At 56.2% G+C, this 22174-nt stretch overlaps 1 protein-coding gene across 1 annotated transcript; it reads left to right on the top strand.

Annotated features, from left to right (window-relative positions):
* The first annotated feature begins 185 nt into the window (after positions 1 to 185).
* LOC147106523 (carnitine O-palmitoyltransferase 1, liver isoform-like) lies at positions 186 to 21504 on the top strand. Its single transcript, XM_086007479.1, has 5 exons — positions 186 to 344; positions 436 to 607; positions 18692 to 18793; positions 20268 to 20405; positions 21394 to 21504. Exons 1-5 carry the CDS (start codon positions 280 to 282, stop codon positions 21487 to 21489), a joined length of 573 nt encoding a protein of 190 aa, XP_085863605.1. The 5' UTR covers positions 186 to 279; the 3' UTR covers positions 21490 to 21504.
* Positions 21505 to 22174: the final 670 nt, after the last annotated feature.

The following is a 22174-nucleotide window of genomic DNA, read 5'->3' as shown; positions in this document are numbered from 1 at the left end:
GCTGTGCGCAAATTGGCTGCCGCGTTTCCTACGTCACAACAGTGACTCCACTTCACAAATACTTCGTTGGCTGTAAAGCACTTTGGGATGTCCTGAGGTCAAGAAAGGCGCTATATAAATGCAAGTTCGGTGGGGAGAGAGATTATTTGAAGTGTGGTTAACCTCTGCTGAGTCGTGAGTTATTCTCTTTCTCTCTCTCTCCAGAATGGTATTCTGACCGGGGTTTACCCTGCCAGCCCTTCCAGCTGGCTCTTTGTGGTGGTAGCAGTGATCGCGACGATGTACGCACGGGTCGATCCCTCCTTGGGAATGATCGAGAAAATCAGGGGCCATCTGCCTACCAAGTACGTGGTAAACTACTCGGGCAGCTGGTTATTCCGATGTAAAGTGCTGAGTGTCATTTGCTGTGACGTCAATCTCTCTTTTCTCTGGCAGTGGTTACCTGTCCAATCAAAGCGAGAGTATCCTGAGCGGGTTGCTCTTTGGCACGGGACTGTGGGTCTTCCTGGTCTTCACCATGCGCCAAATGCTCAAGCTGCTGCTGTCCTACCACGGCTGGATGTTTACTCAGCACGGCAAACCTCCCGCCAGCGTCAGGCTCTGGATGGTAAGTCTGACCCCTCTCGAGGCCGGTGTCATCAATACCCTTCAGAAGCTGCAGGGAGGGGATGCAGTTTCTCCATGTCTGCACAATAACCGGTTTTATCTGTTCAAACGGGTTGATAATTTCTCCTCCAGGGCAGCCTCCTGCCCAGTGTCTCCGACTCCAAGGCGCAGATATGTACCATGTGCCATCTTAGTGCCTTCAGCGTTGCTTGTCAGAAGCCAAAGAGGACTCTGGGTGCTGAAGCGAGCCAATAGTGAAGTGCGGGCCCTGGAGCAGGAGGCCAGGGGCTTTGAGGAATGTTGGTTAAAAATGTTGAACTCATTTGGAGGGGTACCAGTCACAAAACAAATGCTACGGAGGAGAAAATATTGTCCTCGCTTGCATGGTCCTTCAAGTAAAGGTTTTAATGGTGATCAGAGAAACCCAAAAGCCACAGGTATATTTTTCTAAGCGGTTGAGAGCAGGGTTGGATGGCAGCGCTTGTTTGGGTGCGGGTCTCCCTGTTGTGTTGGGTTTGGGTGCGGGTCTCTCGGTTGTGTTGGGTTTGGGTGCGGGTCTCCCTGTTGTGTTGGGTTTGGGTGTGGGTCTCTCGGTTGTGTTGGGTTTGGGTGTGGGTCTCTCGGTTGTGTTGGGTTTGGGTGTGGGTCTCTCGGTTGTGTTGGGTTTGGGTGTGGGTCTCTCGGTTGTGTTGGGTTTGGGTGCAGGTCATAGAGTCATAGAGTTTTACAGCACAGAAAGAGGCCCTTCGGCCCATCGTGTCTGCGCCGCCCATCCATCCCTGTCCAGTCTAATCCCATTTTCCAGCATTTGGTCCATAGCCTTGTATGCAAAGGCATTTCAAGTGCTCATCCAAATGCTTCTTGAATGTTGTGAGGGTTCCTGCCTCTACCACCCTTTCAGGCATTGAGTTCCACATTCCAACCACCCTCTGGGTGAAAAAGTTCCTCCTCAAATCCCCTCTAAATCTCCTGCCCCTTACCCTGAATCTATGCCCCCTTGTTATTGACCCCCCCACTAAGGGGAAAAGTTCCTCTTTATCTACCCTATCTATGCCCCTCATCATTTTGTACACCTCAATCAGGTCCCCCCTCAGCCTTCTTTGCTCCAATGAAAACAACCCCAGCCTGTCTAGTCTTTCTTCATAGCTGAGGCGCTCCATCCCAGGTAACATCCTGGTGAATCTTCTCTGCACCCTCTCCAAAGCAATCACATCCTTCCTATAGTGAGGCGACCAGAACTGCACACAGTACTCCAGCTGTGGCCTCACCAGCGTTTTGTACAGCTCCATCATAACCTCCCTGCTCTTATATTCTATGCCTCGGCTAATGAAGGCAAGTATCCCATATGCCTTTTTAACCACCTTATCTACCTGTTCCGCTGCCTTCAGGGATCTATGTACATGTACACCAAGGTCCCTCTGACCCTCTGTACTTCCTAGGGTCTTACCACTCATTGTGTATTCCCTTGCCTTATTTGTCCGTCCAAAATGCATCACCTCGCACTTTTCAGGGTTAAATTCCATTTGCCACTTTTCCGCCCATCTGACCAACCCGTTTATATCGTCCTGTAGCCGGAGGCTTTCCTCCTCGCAATTTACCACCCCACCAATTTTCGTGTCATCTGCGAACTTACTGATCATACCTTTTACATTCTCATCCAAATCATTTATGTAGATCACGAACAACAAGGGACCCAGCACCGATCCCTGAGGTACCCCACTGGACACAGGCTTCCAGTCACAAAAGCAACCTTCAACCATCACCCTCTGCCTCCTGCCACTCAGCCAGTTTAGGATCCAACGCGCCAAGGCACCCTGGACCCCATGGGCTCTTACCTTCTTAACCAGTCTCCTATGCGGGACTTTGTCAAAAGCTTTACTGAAGTCCATGTAAACCACATCCACAGCATTTCCCTCATCCACCCCACTAGTCACCCCCTCGAAAAATTCGATCAGATTTGTCAGACATGATTTACCCTTGACAAAGCCATGCTGACTATCCCTGATTAATCCTTGCCTCTCCAAGTGGAGATTAATTTTGTCCCTCAGAATTTTTTCCAATAATTTCCCCACCACAGATGTTAGACTCACTGGCCTGTAATTCCCTGGTTTATCCCTGCTACCCTTCTTGAATAATGGTACTACGTTAGCTGTTCTCCAGTCCTCTGGTACATCCCCTGTGGCCAGAGAGGTTCTGAAAATTAGTGTCAGAGCCCCTGCAATCTCCTCCTTTGCCTCCCACAGCAGCCTGGGATACATCTCGTCCGGGCCTGGGGATTTATCCACTTTTTGGCCTGCTAAAACCGCTAGCACCTCCTCCCTCTCGATGCTAATATGTTCAAGTATGTCACAGTCCCCTTGCCCGATTTCTATGTCTGCATCGTCTTTCTCCATAGTGAATACAGATGCAAAAAATTCATTTAAAACCCCGCCTACATCCTCTGGCTCTACACACAGATTGCCACTTTGGTCCCTAATGGGCCCTACCCTTTCCCTGGTTATCCTCTTGCCCTTAATATACTTATAAAACATCTTAGGATTTTCCTTTATTTTGCTCTGTTGTGGTCTCTCTGTTGTGTTGGGTTTGGGTGCGGGTCTCTTGTGTTGGGTTTGGGTGCGGGTCTCGTGTTGGGTTTGGGTGCGGGTCTCTCTGTTGTGTTAGGTTTGGGTGCGGGTCTCCCTGTTGTGTTGGGTTTGGATGTGGGGCTCTCTGTTGTGTTGGGTTTGGGTACGGGTCTCTGTCGTGTTGGGTTTGGGTGCGGGTCTCCCTGTTGTGTTGGGTTTGGGTGCGGGTCTCCCTGTTGTGTTGGGATTGGGTGCGGGTCTCCCTGTTGTGTTGGGTTTGGGTGCGGGTCTCCCTGTTGTGTTGGGTTTGGGTGCGGGTCTCCCTGTTGTGTTGGGTTTGGGTGCGGGTCTCCCTGTTGGGTTTGGGTGCGGGTCTCTGTTGTGTTGGGTTTGGGTGCGGGTCTCTGTTGGGTTTGGGTGCGGGTCTCCCTGTTGTGTTGGGTTTGGGTGCGGGTCTCTCTTGTGTTGGGTTTGGGTGCGGGTCTCTGTTGTGTTGGGTTTGGGTGCGGGTCTCTCTGTTGTGTTGGGTTTGGGTGCGGGTCTCTGTTTTGTGTTTGGGTGCGGGTCTCTCGTGTTGGGCTTGGGTGCGGGTCTCTCTGTTGTGTTGGGTTTGGGTGTGGGTCTCTGTTGGGTTTGGGTGCGGGTCTCTCTTGTGTTGGGTTTGGGTGCGGGTCTTTCTTGTGTTGGGTTTGGGTGCGGGTCTCTCTTTCTGTTGTGTTGGCTTTGGGTGCGGGTCTCCCTGTTGTGTTGGGTTTGGGTGCGGGTCTCTGTTGTGTTGGGTTTGGGTGTGGGTCTCTGTTGTGTTGGGTTTGGGTGCGGGTCTCCCTGTTGTGTTGGGTTTGGGTGCGGGTCTCTGTTGTGTTGGGTTTGGGTGCGGGTCTCTGTTGTGTTGGGTTTGGGTGCGGGTCTCCCTGTTGTGTTGGGTTTGGGTGCGGGTCTCTCTTGTGTTGGGTTTGGGTGCGGGTCTCTGTTGTGTTGGGTTTGGGTGCGGGTCTCTGTTGTGTTGGGTTTGGGTGTGGGTCTCCCTGTTGTGTTGGGTTTGGGTGTGGGTCTCTCTTGTGTTGGGTTTGGGTGCGGGTCTCTCTTGTGTTGGGTTTGGGTGCGGGTCTCTCTTTCTGTTGTGTTGGCTTTGGGTGCGGGTCTCCCTGTTGTGTTGGGTTTGGGTGCGGGTCTCTGTTGTGTTGGGTTTGGGTGCGGGTCTCCCTGTTGGGTTTGGGTGCGGGTCTCCCTGTTGTGTTGGGTTTGGGTGCGGGTCTCTCTCTCTCTTGTGTTGGGTTTGGGTGCGGGTCTCTCTCTCTGTCGTGTTGGGTTTGGGTGCGGGTCTCTCTCTCTGTTGTGTTGGGTTTGGGTGGGGGGCTCTCTGTTGTGTTGGGCTTGGGTGCGGGTCTCTCTGTCGTGTTGGGTTTGGGTGCGGGTCTCGTGTTGGGTTTGGGTGCGGGTCTCTCTGTCGTGTTGGGTTTGGGTGCGGGTCTCTCTGTTGTGTTGGGTTTGGGTGCGGGTCTCTCTCTGTTGTGTTGGGTTTGGGTGCGGGTCTCTGTTGTGTTGGGTTTGGGTGCAGGTCTCTCTGTTGTGTTGGGTTTGGGTGCGGGTCTCTCTCGTGTTGGGTTTGGGTGCGGGTCTCTCTGTTGTGTTGGGTTTGGGTGCGGGTCTCTCTCTTGTGTTGGGTTTGGGTGCGGGTCTCTCCCTCGTGTTGGGTTTGGGTGCGGGTCTCTCCCTCGTGTTGGATTTGGGTGCAGCTCTCTCTGTTGTGTTGGGTTTGGGTGCGGGTCTCTCTGTTGTGTTGGGTTTGGGTGCGGGTCTTTGTTGTGTTGGGATTGGGTGCGGGTCTCTCTGTTGTGTTGGGTTTGGGTGCGGGTCTCCCTGTTGTGTTGGGTTTGGGTGCGGGTCTCCCTGTTGTGTTGGGTTTGGGTGCGGGTCTCTCTGTTGTGTTGGGTTTGGGTGCGGGTCGCTGTTTTGGGTGCGGGTCTCTCTGTTGTGTTGGGTTTGGGTGCGGGTCTCTGTTGTGTTGGGTTTGGGTGCGGGTCTCTGTTGTGTTGGGTTTGGGTGCGGGTCTCTGTTGTGTTGGGTTTCGGTGCGGGTCTCTCTGTTGTGTTGGGTTTGGGTGCGGGTCTCTGTTGTGTTGGGTTTGGGTGCGGGTCTCTCTGTTGTGTTGGGTTTGGGTGCGGGTCTCTGTTGTTTTGTGTTTGGGTGCGGGTCTCTCGTGTTGGGTTTGGGTGCGGGTCTCTCTGTTGCGTTGGGTTTGGGTGTGGGTCTCTCTGTTGTGTTGGGTTTGGGTGTGGGTCTCTCTGTTGTGTTGGGTTTGGGTGCGGGTCTCTTGTGTTGGGTTTGGGTGCGGGTCTCTGTCGTGTTGGGTTTGGGTGCGGGTCTCTCTCTTGTGTTGGGTTTGGGTGCGGGTCTCTCTCTGTTGTGTTGGGTTTGGGTGCGGGTCTCCCTGTTGTGTTGGGTTTGGGTGCGGGTCTCCCTGTTGTATTGGGTTTGGGTGCGGGTCTCCCTGTTGTGTTGGGTTTGGGTGGGGGGCTCTGTTGTGTTGGGCTTGGGTGCGGGTCTCTCTGTCGTGTTGGGTTTGGGTGCGGGTCTCTCTCTGTTGTGTTGGGTTTGGGTGCGGGTCTCTCTCTGTTGGGTTTGGGTGTGGGTCTCCCTGTTGTGTTGGGTTTGGGTGCGGGTCTCTCTGTTGTGTTGGGTTTGGGTGCGGGTCTCTCTCTGTTGTGTTGGGTTTGGGTGCGGGTCTCCCTGTTGTGTTGGGTTTGGGTGCGGGTCTCTCGTGTTGGGTTTGGGTGCGGGTCTCTCTGTTGTGTTGGGTTTGGGTGCGGGTCTCTCTGTTGTGTTGGGTTTGGGTGCGGGTCTCCCTCTCGTGTTGGGTTTGGGTGCGGGTCTCTCTGTTGTGTTGGGTTTGGCTGCGGGTCTCTCTGTTGTGTTGGGTTTGGGTGCGGGTCTCCCTGTTGTGTTGGGTTTGGGTGCGGGTCTCCCTGTTGTGTTGGGTTTGGGTGCGGGTCTCTCTGTTGTGTTGGGTTTGGGTGCGGGTCTCTCTCTCGTGTTGGGTTTGGGTGCGGGTCTTTGTTGTGTTGGGTTTGGGTGTGGGTCTCTCGTGTTGGGTTTGGCTGCGGGTCTCTCTGTTGGGTTTGGGTGCGGGTCTCCCTGTTGTGTTGGGTTTGGGTGCGGGTCTCCCTGTTGTGTTGGGTTTGGGTGCGGGTCTCTCTGTTGTGTTGGGTTTGGGTGCGGGTCTCTCTGTTGTGTTGGGTTTGGGTGCGGGTCTCTCTCTCGTGTTGGGTTTGGGTGCGGGTCTTTGTTGTGTTGGGTTTGGGTGTGGGTCTCTCTGTTGTGTTGGGTTTGGCTGCGGGTCTCTCTGTTGTGTTGGGTTTGGGTGCGGGTCTCCCTGTTGTGTTGGGTTTGGGTGCGGGTCTCCCTGTTGTGTTGGGTTTGGGTGCGGGTCTCTCTTGTGTTGGGTTTGGGTGCGGGTCTCTCTGTTGTGTTGGGTTTGGGTGCGGGTCTCTCTCTGTTGGGTTTGGGTGTGGGTCTCCCTGTTGTGTTGGGTTTGGGTGCGGGTCTCTCTGTTGTGTTGGGTTTGGGTGCGGGTCTCCCTGTTGTGTTGGGTTTGGGTGCGGGTCTCCCTGTTGTGTTGGGTTTGGGTGCGGGTCTCTCTGTTGTGTTGGGTTTGGGTGCGGGTCGCTGTTTTGGGTGCGGGTCTCTCTGTTGTGTTGGGTTTGGGTGCGGGTCTCTGTTGTGTTGGGTTTGGGTGCGGGTCTCTGTTGTGTTGGGTTTGGGTGCGGGTCTCTGTTGTGTTGGGTTTCGGTGCGGGTCTCTCTGTTGTGTTGGGTTTGGGTGCGGGTCTCTGTTGTGTTGGGTTTGGGTGCGGGTCTCTCTGTTGTGTTGGGTTTGGGTGCGGGTCTCTGTTGTTTTGTGTTTGGGTGCGGGTCTCTCGTGTTGGGTTTGGGTGCGGGTCTCTCTGTTGCGTTGGGTTTGGGTGTGGGTCTCTCTGTTGTGTTGGGTTTGGGTGTGGGTCTCTTGTGTTGGGTTTGGGTGCGGGTCTCTGTCGTGTTGGGTTTGGGTGCGGGTCTCTCTCTGTTGTGTTGGGTTTGGGTGCGGGTCTCTCTCTGTTGTGTTGGGTTTGGGTGCGGGTCTCCCTGTTGTGTTGGGTTTGGGTGCGGGTCTCCCTGTTGTATTGGGTTTGGGTGCGGGTCTCCCTGTTGTGTTGGGTTTGGGTGGGGGGCTCTGTTGTGTTGGGCTTGGGTGCGGGTCTCTCTGTCGTGTTGGGTTTGGGTGCGGGTCTCTCTCTGTTGTGTTGGGTTTGGGTGCGGGTCTCTCTCTGTTGGGTTTGGGTGTGGGTCTCCCTGTTGTGTTGGGTTTGGGTGCGGGTCTCTGTTGTGTTGGGTTTGGGTGCGGGTCTCTCTCTGTTGTGTTGGGTTTGGGTGCGGGTCTCCCTGTTGTGTTGGGTTTGGGTGCGGGTCTCTCGTGTTGGGTTTGGGTGCGGGTCTCTCTGTTGTGTTGGGTTTGGGTGCGGGTCTCTCTGTTGTGTTGGGTTTGGGTGCGGGTCTCCCTCTCGTGTTGGGTTTGGGTGCGGGTCTCTCTGTTGTGTTGGGTTTGGCTGCGGGTCTCTGTTGTGTTGGGTTTGGGTGCGGGTCTCCCTGTTGTGTTGGGTTTGGGTGCGGGTCTCCCTGTTGTGTTGGGTTTGGGTGCGGGTCTCTCTGTTGTGTTGGGTTTGGGTGCGGGTCTCTCTCTCGTGTTGGGTTTGGGTGCGGGTCTTTGTTGTGTTGGGTTTGGGTGTGGGTCTCTCTGTTGTGTTGGGTTTGGCTGCGGGTCTCTCTGTTGGGTTTGGGTGCGGGTCTCCCTGTTGTGTTGGGTTTGGGTGCGGGTCTCCCTGTTGTGTTGGGTTTGGGTGCGGGTCTCTCTGTTGTGTTGGGTTTGGGTGCGGGTCTCTCTGTTGTGTTGGGTTTGGGTGCGGGTCTCTCTCTCGTGTTGGGTTTGGGTGCGGGTCTTTGTTGTGTTGGGTTTGGGTGTGGGTCTCTCTGTTGTGTTGGGTTTGGCTGCGGGTCTCTCTGTTGTGTTGGGTTTGGGTGCGGGTCTCCCTGTTGTGTTGGGTTTGGGTGCGGGTCTCCCTGTTGTGTTGGGTTTGGGTGCGGGTCTCTCTTGTGTTGGGTTTGGGTGCGGGTCTCTCTGTTGTGTTGGGTTTGGGTGCGGGTCTCTGTTTTGTGTTTGGGTGCGGGTCTCTCGTGTTGGGTTTGGGTGCGGGTCTCTCTGTTGTGTTGGGTTTGGGTGTGGGTCTCTCTGTTGTGTTGGGTTTGGGTGCGGGTCTCTCTTGTGTTGGGTTTGGGTGCGGGTCTCTCTTGTGTTGGGTTTGGGTGCGGGTCTCTCTTTCTGTTGTGTTGGCTTTGGGTGCGGGTCTCCCTGTTGTGTTGGGTTTGGGTGCGGGTCTCTGTTGTGTTGGGTTTGGGTGCGGGTCTGCCTGTTGGGTTTGGGTGCGGGTCTCCCTGTTGTGTTGGGTTTGGGTGCGGGTCTCTCTCTCTCTTGTGTTGGGTTTGGGTGCGGGTCTCTCGCTCTGTCGTGTTGGGTTTGGGTGCGGGTCTCTCTGTTGTGTTGGGTTTGGGTGCGGGTCTCTCTCTCTGTTGTGTTGGGTTTGGGTGGGGGGCTCTCTGTTGTGTTGGGCTTTGGTGCGGGTCTCTCTGTCGTGTTGGGTTTGGGTGCGGGTCTCGTGTTGGGTTTGGGTGCGGGTCTCTCTGTCGTGTTGGGTTTGGGTGCGGGTCTCTGTTGTGTTGGGTTTGGGTGCGGGTCTCTCTGTTGTGTTGGGTTTGGGTGCGGGTCTCTCTCTCGTGTTGGGTTTGGGTGCGGGTCTCTCTGTTGTGTTGGGTTTGGCTGCGGGTCTCTCTGTTGTGTTGGGTTTGGGTGCGGGTCTCCCTGTTGTGTTGGGTTTGGGTGCAGGTCTCTCTGTTGTGTTGGGTTTGGGTGCGGGTCTCTCTCTCGTGTTGGGTTTGGGTGCGGGTCTCTCTCTTGTGTTGGGTTTGGGTGCGGGTCTCTCTCTTGTGTTGGGTTTGGGTGCGGGTCTCTCCCTCGTGTTGGATTTGGGTGCAGCTCTCTCTGTTGTGTTGGGTTTGGGTGCGGGTCTCTCTGTTGTGTTGGGTTTGGGTGCGGGTCTTTGTTGTGTTGGGATTGGGTGCGGGTCTCTCTGTTGTGTTGGGTTTGGGTGCGGGTCTCCCTGTTGTGTTGGGTTTGGGTGCGGGTCTCCCTGTTGTGTTGGGTTTGGGTGCGGGTCTCTCTGTTGTGTTGGGTTTGGGTGCGGGTCGCTGTTTTGGGTGCGGGTCTCTCTGTTGTGTTGGGTTTGGGTGCGGGTCTCTGTTGTGTTGGGTTTGGGTGCGGGTCTCTGTTGTGTTGGGTTTGGGTGCGGGTCTCTGTTGTGTTGGGTTTCGGTGCGGGTCTCTTGTGTTGGGTTTGGGTGCGGGTCTCTGTTGTGTTGGGTTTGGGTGCAGGTCTCTCTTGTGTTGGGTTTGGGTGCGGGTCTCTCTGTTGTGTTAGGTTTGGGTGCGGGTCTCTGTTGTGTTGGGTTTGGGTGCGGGTCTCTCTGTTGTGTTGGGTTTGGGTGCGGGTCTCTGTTGTTTTGTGTTTGGGTGCGGGTCTCTCGTGTTGGGTTTGGGTGCGGGTCTCTCTGTTGCGTTGGGTTTGGGTGTGGGTCTCTCTGTTGTGTTGGGTTTGGGTGTGGGTCTCTGTTGTGTTGGGTTTGGGTGCGGGTCTCTCTGTCGTGTTGGGTTTGGGTGCGGGTCTCTCTCTTTCTGTTGTGTTGGGTTTGGGTGCGGGTCTCTCTCTGTTGTGTTGGGTTTGGGTGCGGGTCTCCCTGTTGTGTTGGGTTTGGGTGCGGGTCTCCCTGTTGTATTGGGTTTGGGTGCGGGTCTCCCTGTTGTGTTGGGCTTGGGTGCGGGTCTCTCTGTCGTGTTGGGTTTGGGTGCGGGTCTCTCTGTTGTGTTGGGTTTGGGTGCGGGTCTCTCTCTGTTGGGTTTGGGTGTGGGTCTCCCTGTTGTGTTGGGTTTGGGTGCGGGTCTCTCTGTTGTGTTGGGTTTGGGTGCGGGTCTCTCTCTGTTGTGTTGGGTTTGGGTGCGGGTCTCCCTGTTGTGTTGGGTTTGGGTGCGGGTCTCTCTGTTGTGTTGGGTTTGGGTGCGGGTCTCTCTGTTGTGTTGGGTTTGGGTGCGGGTCTCTCTGTTGTGTTGGGTTTGGGTGCGGGTCTCCCTCTCGTGTTGGGTTTGGGTGCGGGTCTCTCTGTTGTGTTGGGTTTGGCTGCGGGTCTCTCTGTTGTGTTGGGTTTGGGTGCGGGTCTCCCTGTTGTGTTGGGTTTGGGTGCGGGTCTCCCTGTTGTGTTGGGTTTGGGTGCGGGTCTCTCTGTTGTGTTGGGTTTGGGTGCGGGTCTCTCTCTCGTGTTGGGTTTGGGTGCGGGTCTTTGTTGTGTTGGGTTTGGGTGTGGGTCTCTCTGTTGTGTTGGGTTTGGCTGCGGGTCTCTCTGTTGTGTTGGGTTTGGGTGCGGGTCTCCCTGTTGTGTTGGGTTTGGGTGCGGGTCTCCCTGTTGTGTTGGGTTTGGGTGCGGGTCTCTCTGTTGTGTTGGGTTTGGGTGCGGGTCTCTCTGTTGTGTTGGGTTTGGGTGCGGGTCTCTCTCTCGTGTTGGGTTTGGGTGCGGGTCTTTGTTGTGTTGGGTTTGGGTGTGGGTCTCTCTGTTGTGTTGGGTTTGGCTGCGGGTCTCTCTGTTGTGTTGGGTTTGGGTGCGGGTCTCTCTCTCGTGTTGGGTTTGGGTGCGGGTCTTTGTTGTGTTGGGTTTGGGTGTGGGTCTCTCTGTTGTGTTGGGTTTGGCTGCGGGTCTCTCTGTTGTGTTGGGTTTGGGTGCGGGTCTGCCTGTTGTGTTGGGTTTGGGTGCGGGTCTCCCTGTTGTGTTGGGTTTGGGTGCGGGTCTCTCTGTTGTGTTGGGTTTGGGTGCGGGTCTCTCTGTTGTGTTGGGTTTGGGTGCGGGTCTCTCTCTCGTGTTGGGTTTGGGTGCGGGTCTTTGTTGTGTTGGGTTTGGGTGTGGGTCTCTCTGTTGTGTTGGGTTTGGCTGCGGGTCTCTCTGTTGTGTTGGGTTTGGGTGCGGGTCTCTCTGTTGTGTTGGGTTTGGGTGCGGGTCTCTCTTGTGTTGGGTTTGGGTGCGGGTCTCTCTGTTGTGTTGGGTTTGGGTGCGGGTCTCTGTTTTGTGTTTGGGTGCGGGTCTCTCGTGTTGGGTTTGGGTGCGGGTCTCTCTGTTGTGTTGGGTTTGGGTGTGGGTCTCTCTGTTGTGTTGGGTTTGGGTGCGGGTCCCTCTGTTGTGTTGGGTTTGGGTGCGGGTCTTTGTTGTGTTGGGTTTGGGTGCGGGTCTCTCTGTTGTGTTGGGTTTGGGTGTGGGTCTCTCTGTTGTGTTGGGTTTGGGTGCGGGTCCCTCTGTTGTGTTGGGTTTGGGTGCGGGTCTCTGTTGTGTTGGGTTTGGGTGCGGGTCTCTGTTGTGTTGGGTTTGGGTGCGGGTCTCCCTGTTGTGTTGGGTTTGGGTGCGGGTCTCTCTTGTGTTGGGTTTGGGTGCGGGTCTCTGTTGTGTTGGGTTTGGGTGCGGGTCTCTGTTGTGTTGGGTTTGGGTGTGGGTCTCCCTGTTGTGTTGGCTTTGGGTGCGGGTCTCCCTGTTGTGTTGGGTTTGGGTGCGGGTCTCTGTTGTGTTGGGTTTGGGTGCGGGTCTCCCTGTTGGGTTTGGGTGCGGGTCTCCCTGTTGTGTTGGGTTTGGGTGCGGGTCTCTCTCTCTCTTGTGTTGGGTTTGGGTGCGGGTCTCTCTCTCTGTCGTGTTGGGTTTGGGTGCGGGTCTCTCTCTCTGTTGTGTTGGGTTTGGGTGCGGGTCTCTCTCTCTGTTGTGTTGGGTTTGGGTGGGGGGCTCTCTGTTGTGTTGGGCTTGGGTGCGGGTCTCTCTGTCGTGTTGGGTTTGGGTGCGGGTCTCGTGTTGGGTTTGGGTGCGGGTCTCTCTGTCGTGTTGGGTTTGGGTGCGGGTCTCTCTGTTGTGTTGGGTTTGGGTGCGGGTCTCTCTGTTGTGTTGGGTTTGGGTGCGGTTCTCCCTGTTTTGGGTTTGGGTGCGGGTCTCCCTGTTGTGTTGGGTTTGGGTGCGGGTCTCTCTGTTGTGTTGGGTTTGGGTGCGGGTCTCTCTCTCGTGTTGGGTTTGGGTGCGGGTCTTTGTTGTGTTGGGTTTGGGTGTGGGTCTCTCTGTTGTGTTGGGTTTGGCTGCGGGTCTCTCTGTTGTGTTGGGTTTGGGTGCGGGTCTCCCTGTTGTGTTGGGTTTGGGTGCGGGTCTCCCTGTTGTGTTGGGTTTGGGTGCGGGTCTCTCTGTTGTGTTGGGTTTGGGTGTGGGTCTCTCTGTTGTGTTGGGTTTGGCTGCGGGTCTCTCTGTTGTGTTGGGTTTGGGTGCGGGTCTCTCTCTCGTGTTGGGTTTGGGTGCGGGTCTTTGTTGTGTTGGGTTTGGGTGTGGGTCTCTCTGTTGTGTTGGGTTTGGGTGCGGGTCTCCCTGTTGTGTTGGGTTTGGGTGCGGGTCTCCCTGTTGTGTTGGGTTTGGGTGCGGGTCTCTCTGTTGTGTTGGGTTTGGGTGCGGGTCTCACTGTTGTGTTGGGTTTGGGTGCGGGTCTCTCTCTCGTGTTGGGTTTGGGTGCGGGTCTTGTGTTGGGTTTGGGTGTGGGTCTCTCTGTTGTGTTGGGTTTGGCTGCGGGTCTCTCTGTTGTGTTGGGTTTGGGTGCGGGTCTCCCTGTTGTGTTGGGTTTGGGTGCGGGTCTCCCTGTTGTGTTGGGTTTGGGTGCGGGTCTCTCTTGTGTTGGGTTTGGGTGCGGGTCTCTCTGTTGTGTTGGGTTTGGGTGCGGGTCTCTGTTTTGTGTTTGGGTGCGGGTCTCTCGTGTTGGGTTTGGGTGCGGGTCTCTCTGTTGTGTTGGGTTTGGGTGTGGGTCTCTCTGTTGTGTTGGGTTTGGGTGCGGGTCTCTGTTGTTTTGTGTTTGGGTGCGGGTCTCTCGTGTTGGGTTTGGGTGCGGGTCTCTCTGTTGCGTTGGGTTTGGGTGTGGGTCTCTCTGTTGTGTTGGGTTTGGGTGTGGGTCTCTCTGTTGTGTTGGGTTTGGGTGCGGGTCTCTTGTGTTGGGTTTGGGTGCGGGTCTCTCTGTCGTGTTGGGTTTGGGTGCGGGTCTCTCTCTCTCTGTTGTGTTGTGTTTGGGTGCGGGTCTCTCTCTGTTGTGTTGGGTTTGGGTGCGGGTCTCCCTGTTGTGTTGGGTTTGGGTGCGGGTCTCCCTGTTGTATTGGGTTTGGGTGCGGGTCTCCCTGTTGTTGGGTTTGGGTGGGGGGCTCTCTGTTGTGTTGGGTTTGGTTGCGGGTCTCTGTTGTGTTGGGCTTGGGTGCGGGTCTCTCTGTCGTGTTGGGTTTGGGTGCGGGTCTCTCTCTGTTGTGTTGGGTTTGGGTGCGGGTCTCTCTCTGTTGGGTTTGGGTGTGGGTCTCCCTGTTGTGTTGGGTTTGGGTGCGGGTCTCTCTCTGTTGTGTTGGGTTTGGGTGCGGGTCTCCCTGTTGTGTTGGGTTTGGGTGCGGGTCTCTCTGTTGTGTTGGGTTTGGGTGCGGGTCTCTCTGTTGTGTTGGGTTTGGGTGCGGGTCTCTCTGTTGTGTTGGGTTTGGGTGCGGGTCTCCCTCTCGTGTTGGGTTTGGGTGCGGGTCTCCCTGTTGTATTGGGTTTGGGTGCGGGTCTCCCTGTTGTTGGGTTTGGGTGGGGGGCTCTCTGTTGTGTTGGGTTTGGTTGCGGGTCTCTGTTGTGTTGGGCTTGGGTGCGGGTCTCTCTGTCGTGTTGGGTTTGGGTGCGGGTCTCTCTCTGTTGTGTTGGGTTTGGGTGCGGGTCTCTCTCTGTTGGGTTTGGGTGTGGGTCTCCCTGTTGTGTTGGGTTTGGGTGCGGGTCTCTCTCTGTTGTGTTGGGTTTGGGTGCGGGTCTCCCTGTTGTGTTGGGTTTGGGTGCGGGTCTCTCTGTTGTGTTGGGTTTGGGTGCGGGTCTCTCTGTTGTGTTGGGTTTGGGTGCGGGTCTCTCTGTTGTGTTGGGTTTGGGTGCGGGTCTCCCTCTCGTGTTGGGTTTGGGTGCGGGTCTCTCTGTTGTGTTGGGTTTGGCTGCGGGTCTCTCTGTTGTGTTGGGTTTGGGTGCGGGTCTCCCTGTTGTGTTGGGTTTGGGTGCGGGTCTCCCTGTTGTGTTGGGTTTGGGTGCGGGTCTCTCTGTTGTGTTGGGTTTGGGTGCGGGTCTCTCTCTCGTGTTGGGTTTGGGTGCGGGTCTTTGTTGTGTTGGGTTTGGGTGTGGGTCTCTCTGTTGTGTTGGGTTTGGCTGCGGGTCTCTCTGTTGTGTTGGGTTTGGGTGCGGGTCTCCCTGTTGTGTTGGGTTTGGGTGCGGGTCTCCCTGTTGTGTTGGGTTTGGGTGCGGGTCTCTCTGTTGTGTTGGGTTTGGGTGCGGGTCTCTCTGTTGTGTTGGGTTTGGGTGCGGGTCTCTCTCTCGTGTTGGGTTTGGGTGCGGGTCTCTCTTGTGTTGGGTTTGGGTGTGGGTCTCTCTGTTGTGTTGGGTTTGGGTGCGGGTCTCTGTTTTGTGTTTGGGTGCGGGTCTCTCGTGTTGGGTTTGGGTGCGGGTCTCTCTGTTGTGTTGGGTTTGGGTGTGGGTCTCTCTGTTGTGTTGGGTTTGGGTGCGGGTCCCTCTGTTGTGTTGGGTTTGGGTGCGGGTCTTTGTTGTGTTGGGTTTGGGTGCGGGTCTCTCTGTTGTGTTGGGTTTGGGTGCGGGTCTCTCTCTGTTGGGTTTGGGTGTGGGTCTCCCTGTTGTGTTGGGTTTGGGTGCGGGTCTCCCTGTTGTGTTGGGTTTGGGTGCGGGTCTCTGTTGTGTTTGGTTTGGGTGCGGGTCTCTCTGTTGTGTTGGGTTTGGGTGCGGGTCTCCCTCTCGTGTTGGGTTTGGGTGTGGGTCTCCCTGTTGTGTTGGGTTTGGGTGTGGGTCTCCCTGTTGTGTTGGGTTTGGGTGCGGGTCTCCCTGTTGTGTTGGGTTTGGGTGCGGGTCTCTGTTGTGTTGGGTTTGGGTGCGGGTCTCTCTGTTGTGTTGGGTTTGGGTGCGGGTCTCCCTCTCGTGTTGGGTTTGGCTGCGGGTCTCTCTGTTGTGTTGGGTTTGGGTGCGGGTCTCCCTGTTGTGTTGGGTTTGGGTGCGGGTCTCCCTGTTGTGTTGGGTTTGGGTGCGGGTCTCCCTGTTGTGTTGGGTTTGGGTGCGGGTCTCTGTTGTGTTGGGTTTGGGTGCGGGTCTCTTTGTTGTGTTCGGTTTGGGTGCGGGTCTCTCTGTTGTGTTGGGTTTGGGTGCGGGTCTCTCTGTTGTGTTGGGTTTGGGTGCGGGTCTTTGTTGGGTTTGGGTGCGGGTCTCTCTGTTGTGTTGGGTTTGGGTGCGGGTCTCTCTGTTGTGTTGGGTTTGGGTGCGGGTCTCCCTGTTGTGTTGGGTTTGGGTGCGGGTCTCTCGTGTTGGGTTTGGGCGCGGGTCTCCCTGTTGTGTTGGGTTTGGGTGCGGGTCTCTGTTGTGTTGGGTTTGGGTGCGGGTCTCTTTCTGTTGTGTTGGGTTTGGGTGCGGGTCTCTGTTGTGTTGGGTTTGGGTGCGGGTCTCCCTGTTGTGTTGGGTTTGGGTGCGGGTCTCCCTGTTGTGTTGGGTTTGGGTGCGGGTCTCTCTCTCTGTTGTGTTGGGTTTGTGTGCGGGTCTCTCTCTCTGTTGTGTTGGGTTTGGGTGCGGGCCTCTCTCTTTGTTGTGTTGGGTTTCGGTGCTGGTCGTTGTGTTGGGTTTGGGTGCGGGTCTCTCTGTTGTGTTGGGTTTGGGTGCGGGTCTCTCTCGTGTTGGGTTTGGGTGCGGGTCTCTCTGTTGTGTTGGGTTTGGGTGCGGGTCTCCCTGTTGTGTAGGGTTTGGGTGCGGGTCTCCCTGTTGTGTTGGGTTTGGGTGCGGGTCTCTCTTGTGTTGGGTTTGGGTGCGGGTCTGTGTTGTGTTGGGTTTGGGTGCGGGTCTCTGTTGTGTTGGGTTTGGGTACGGGTCTCTCGTGTTGGGTTTGGGTGCGGGTCTCCCTGTTGTGTTGGGTTTGGGTGCGGGTCTCTCTGTTGTGTTGGGTTTGGGTGCGGGTCTCTCTGTTGTGTTGGGTTTGGGTGCGGGTCTCTGTCGTGTTGGGTTTGGGTGCGGGTCTCTCTGTCGTGTTGGGTTTGGCTGCGGGTCTCTGTTGGGTTTGGGTGCGGGTCTCTCTGTTGTGTTGGGTTTGGGTGCGGGTCTCTCTCTCGTGTTGGGTTTGGGTGCTGGTCTCTCTCTCGTGTTGGGTTTGGGTGCGGGTCTCCCTGTTGTGTTGGGTTTGGGTGCGGGTCTCTCTGTTGTGTTGGGTTTGGGTGCGGGTCGTTGTTTTGGGTGCGGGTCTCTCTCTGTTGTGTTGGGTTTGGGTGCGGGTCTCTGTTGTGTTGGGTTTGGGTGCGGGTCTCTGTTGTGTTGGGTTTGGGTGCGGGTCTCTGCTGTGTTGGGTTTCGGTGCAGGTCTCTGTTGTGTTGGGTTTGGGTGCGGGTCTCTCTGTTGTGTTGGGTTTGGGTGCGGGTCTCTGTTGTGTTGGGTTTGGGTGCGGGTCTCTCTTGTGTTAGGTTTGGGTGCGGGTCTCCCTGTTGTGTTGGGTTTGGGTGCGGGTCTCTCTTTCTGTTGTGTTGGGTTTGGGTGCGGGTCTCTCTGTTGTGTTGGGTTTGGGTGCGGGTCTCCCTGTTGTGTTGGGTTTGGGTGCGGGTCTCTGTTGTGTTGGGTTTGGGTGCGGGTCTCCCTGTTGTGTTGGGTTTGGGTGCGGGTCTCTCTCTCTGTTGTGTTGGGTTTGGGTGCGGGCCTCTCTGTTGTGTTGGGTTTGGGCGCGGGTCGTTGTGTTGGGTTTGGGTGCGGGTCTCTCTGTTGTGTTGGGTTTGGGTGCGGGTCTCTCTCTCGTGTTGGGTTTGGGTGCGGGTCTCTCTGTTGTGTTGGGTTTGGGTGCGGGTCTCCCTGTTGTGTAGGGTTTGGGTGCGGGTCTCTGTTGTGTTGGGTTTGGGTGCGGGTCTCTGTTGTGTTGGGTTTGGGTGCGGGTCTCTGTTGTGTTGGGTTTGGGTGCGGGTCTCTGTTGTGTTGGGTTTGGGTGCGGGTCTCTCGTGTTGGGTTTGGGTGCGGGTCTCCCTGTTTTGGGTTTGGGTGCGGGTCTCTCTGTTGTGTTGGGTTTGGGTGCGGGTCTCTCTCTCTCTTGTGTTGGGTTTGGGTGCGGGTCTCTCTGTCGTGTTGGGTTTGGGTGCGGGTCTCTCTGTCGTGTTGGGTTTGGGTGCGGGTCTCTGTTGTGTTGGGTTTGGCTGCGGGTCTCTTGTGTTGGGTTTGGGTGCGGGTCTCTCTGTTGGGTTTGGGTGCGGGTCTCTCTGTTGTGTTGGGTTTGGGTGTGGGTCTCTGTTTTGGGTTTGGGTGCGGGTCTCTGTTGTGCTGGGTTTGGGTGCGGGTCTCTCGTGTTGGGTTTGGGTGCGGGTCTCCCTGTTGTGTTGGGTTTGGGTGCGGGTCTCTGTTGTGTTGGGTTTGGGTGCGGGTCTCCCTGTTTTGTTGGGTTTGGGTGCGGGTCTCTCTTTCTGTTGTGTTGGGTTTGGGTGCGGGCCTCTGTTGTGTTGGGTTTGGGTGCGGGTCTCTCTGTTGTGTTGGGTTTGGGTGCGGGTCTCTGTTGTGTTAGGTTTGGGTGCGGGTCTCTCTGTTGTGTTGGGTTTGGGTGCAGGTCTCTCTCTCTGTTGTGTTGGGTTTGGGTGCGGGTCTCTCTTGTGTTGGGTTTGGGTGCGGGTCGTTGTGTTGGGTTTGGGTGCGGGTCTCTCTGTTGTGTTGGGTTTGGGTGCGGGTCGCTCTGTTGTGTTGGGTTTGGGTGCGGGTCTCTCGTGTTGTGTTGGGTTTGGGTGCGGGTCTCTGTTGGGCTGGGTTTGGGTGCGGGTCTCTCTGTTGTGTTGGGTTTGGGTGTGGGTCTCTCTGTTGTGTTGGGTTGGGTTTGGGTGCGGGTCTCTGTTGTGTTGGGTTTGGGTGCGGGTCTCTCTGTTGTGTTGGGTTTGGGTGCGGGTCTCTCGTGTTGTGTTGGGTTTGGGTGCGGGTCTCTCTGTTGTGTTGGTTTGGGTGCGGGTCTCTCTGTTGTGTTGGGTTTGGGTGCGGGTCTCTCTGTTGTGTTGGGTTTGGGTGCGGGTCTCTCTGTTGTGTTGGGTTGGGTGCGGGTCGTTGGGTTGGGTTTGGGTGCGGGTCTCTGTTGTGTTGGGTTTGGGTGCGGGTCTCTCTGTTGTGTTGGGTTGGGTTTGGGTGCGGGTCTCTCTGTTGGGTTTGGGTGCGGGTCTCTCTGTTGTGTTGGGTTGGGTTTGGGTGCGGGTCTCTCTGTTGTGTTGGGTTGGGTTTGGGTGCGGGTCTCTCTGTTGTGTTGGGTTGGGTTTGGGCGCGGGTCTCTCTGTTGGGTTTGGGTGTGGGTCTCTATGTTGAGCGTCCTTCTGCTTATTTCTGAACATTTGTTCTTTTGCAGTTGATGGTGAAGATCTTCTCTGGCCCCAAGCCGCTGACGTTCAGTTTCCAGACATCGCTCCCCCGATTACCAGTGCCGGCCGTGAAGGACACGATGAGAAGGGTACGTGGGACCCTGGGGCCGCTCTGCAGGGAGGCACAAGGAGGGAGGAATTGCTAGGCAACACATTCTTTGTCGGTAGTGTTCAACGCTGCAGTTCTGATGTTCGGTAAACGCCAAGACCTCTAAATGACGATCTGTACCAGGAGCTTGTTTGAGCCCCTCACAGACAGAAGTCACTGGACAAGCGAGATCCTGACTCAACTCTCATCTACCGTGGAATGTTCTGGAGGGATCAGCCTTCCTGTATCTTGACTCCGAAGCTCACACTTTGCTCGCTGTATACAAAAGGGGCAGTGATAGGGAGCTTTACTCTGTATCTAACCCGTGCTGTACCTGCCCTGGGAGTGTTTGATGGGACAGTGTAGAGGGAGCTTTACTCAGTATCTAACCCGTGCTGTACCTGCTCTGGGAGTGTTTGATGGGACAGTGTAGAGGGAGCTTTATTCTGTATCTAACCCGTGCTGTACCTGCCCTGGGAGTGTTTGATGGGACAGTGTAGAGGGAGCTTTACTCTGTATCTAACCCGTGCTGTACCTGCCCTGGGAGTGTTTGATGGGACAGTGTAGAGGGAGCTTTACTCAGTATCTAACCCGTACTGTACCTGCCCTGGGAGTGTTTGATGGGACAGTGTAGAGGGAGCTTTACTCTGTATCGAACCAGTGCTGTACCTGCCCTGGGAGTGTTTGATGGGACAGTGTAGAGGGAGCTTTACTCTGTATCTAACCCGTGCTGTACCTGCCCTGGGAGTGTTTGATGGGACAGTGTAGAGGGAGCTTTACTCTGTATCTAACCCGTGCTGTACCTGCCCTGGGAGTGTTTGATGGGACAGTGTAGAGGGAGCTTTACTCTGTATCTAAACCGTACTGTACCTGCCCTGGGAGTGTTTGATGGGACAGTGTAGAGGGAGCTTTACTCTGTATCTAAACCGTACTGTACCTGCCCTTCGAGCTCCCTCTGCTCTGTCCCATGAAGCTGAGAGAGCTGATGTTTTGAATCATTGTTCACTGAGCCCCAGCCCTTCTCTTTGTCCTATACTCAGTACTGTGAATAATTATCCGTGCCTAGTGTTGACCTTCGCTGTGAGGCACCCCCTACCTGTGTTACTGATTAAATATTAACCAGCTGAATGTTTGCGGGTGGGAGTGTATTCCACCTCACGTACTCTACCTGCTCGTTAGCTGTCTGAGTTTAATTTGGCTTGTTGAGGTCAGGTGCCCAGATAGCTGTTATCACCTTGAGCTGCCACGCAGCTCATCCCCTGACTGTCGCTTGATATCACCGAAGTTTACAGCTCAGCAGAAGGCCATTTGGCCTGTTCTAGCTCTTTGCGAGAGTAATCCAAAACTGATTCCAGCTACAGAACCAGAGAAATATTCAGCAGACAGACACGTGAATCTGTGTCACACTGGATTGGATTGTGCACCAGTGGCGTGAATGGGGGACAGTGCGATTCAATGTTTTTTGCTCCCTCTAGTACCTGGAGTCTGTGCAGCCACTTCTGGATGAGGAGCAGTTCAAGCGAATGCAGGCTCTGGCTCAAGACTTTGAACTGAAGGTGGGACCAAGGCTTCAGTGGTATCTCAAACTCAAATCCTGGTGGGCCACCAACTATGTGAGTAAACTCATGGTGTTGTGAAGACGACTGTGGCTGTGAGGGTCAGATTTGCTTGATTTAAATTCGCCCTGGTGCAGTAACCGGGTGACTGTCTGCTCGCGGGGCTCTCTGTGCTGTGCAGACCCTCCGCCAGCCTCTAGGTGGAGCTCCGTACACGGGAGGGCTGGAGTCACAACCCCCCTCCCCCTCCTGGACTTGGAGCACCTTCTCACTAACCAGAGAGAATGCATGGAGTGGACAGGGATGGCCTCCCACTGAAGGAGCCTGAGGTGTGAATGGCCATACTGGACAGTGGGGCTGACTGTCGAGACTGCAGCTATGACGGGAGCTGCTCAACCATTAATGCCCCTCCCAGGAGCTGAGGAAACTCCCCTACTCTTTCACCATTCTCGCTCACACTCATTCTTTCGCCACATTTTCTCTACCTTTTTCTTTTCTCTCTCTTTCTCTCTCTTCCCCCCCCCCCCCCCCCACTCCCCGCACTGTTTCTATACATTATGTAGAATGAATCCTTTGTTTTATTAGACAGATGTGGGCTTAAAGAGAATATTCAACTTTAAAACTAAACGACATTGTAATTGCCCTTGGGCTGGAGACTCAATCCTGGTCCCCTACATGTGTCGATGCCACCTGTTGATCGGGTCCAACTTGGCTATGCTGCCTCCTGTTGCTGGATAGCCGCAATTGGATTTTATGTCCAGATCTGAAGAATGGCCACTTGGGTTTCTGCGGAACTGTCCGCGCGCACCCCCCCCCCCCCCCCCCCCTTATCAGTCAGCCCGCTGTGAAGCAGGGGTCATGGGTAAGGTACCTGAGGATGGTCAGTGTCTGCAGAACTGTACTGCACCCCCCGGGGTCAGGGGTGAGTCACCGGGGGTGGTCAGTGTCTGTGGAACTATCGTACACCCCCGGGGTCGGGTGCAGTTTGAAGTGTTGATCGTCGATGTGTCGGAGTTGCCTGGTTTGACTCTGGTCTAACACACAGGTCAGTGACTGGTGGGAGGAGTACGTCTACCTCCGAGGACGTGGGCCAATCATGGTGAACAGCAATTATTACGCAATGGTGAGTAGGGCAGCCTAACCATGCCGCACTCGGATAGTGTCCGCTTCGAGGGGAAGGGTGGTGTGTGTCCGGGCCGAGGGGAATGTGGGGGTGCGGTGTGTGTCTGTGTCGGGGGGGGTGGGGGGGGGGGGTGCGGTGTGTGTCTGGGTCGGGGGGTGTGAGGTGTGTGTCTGGGGGGGGTGGGTGTTTGAGGAGTGCGTCGGGGTGGGGGGGTGCGGTGTGTGTCTGGGGTATGGGGGGTGCGGTTTGTGTCTGGGTCGGATGTGGGGGCGTGCTGTGTGTGTCTGGGTCGGGGCTGGGGGTGTGCTGTGTGTGTCTGGGTCGGAGGGTGGGGGGGGTGCGGTGTGTGTCTGGGTCGGGGGGTGCGGTGTGTGTCTGGGTCGGGGGGTGCGGTGTGTGTCTGGGTCGGGGGGTGCGGTGTGTGTCTGGGTCGGGGGGTGCGGTGTGTGTCTGGGTCGGGGGGTGCGGTGTGTGTCTGGGTCGGGGGGTGGGGTGTGTGTCTGGGTCGGGGGGTGCGGTGTGTGTCTGGGTCGGGGGGTGCGGTGTGTGTTTGGGTCGGGGTGTGCGGTGTGTGTTTGGGTCGGGGGGTGCGGTGTGTGTCTGGGTTGGAGGGTGGGGGGGGTGCGGTGTGTGTCTGGGTCGGGGGGTGCGGTGTGTGTCTGGGTCGGGGGGGTGCGGTGTGTGTCTGGGTCGGGGGGTGCGG

Source organism: Somniosus microcephalus, chromosome 15 (assembly GCF_052327205.1).
Source record: "Somniosus microcephalus isolate GS21.2 chromosome 15, FLI_Smic_1.0, whole genome shotgun sequence".
Classification (NCBI taxonomy): Eukaryota; Metazoa; Chordata; class Chondrichthyes; order Squaliformes; family Somniosidae; genus Somniosus; species Somniosus microcephalus.
Note: the sequence above shows the minus strand (reverse complement) of the source record. Positions and strands in the feature narration are given on the sequence as shown.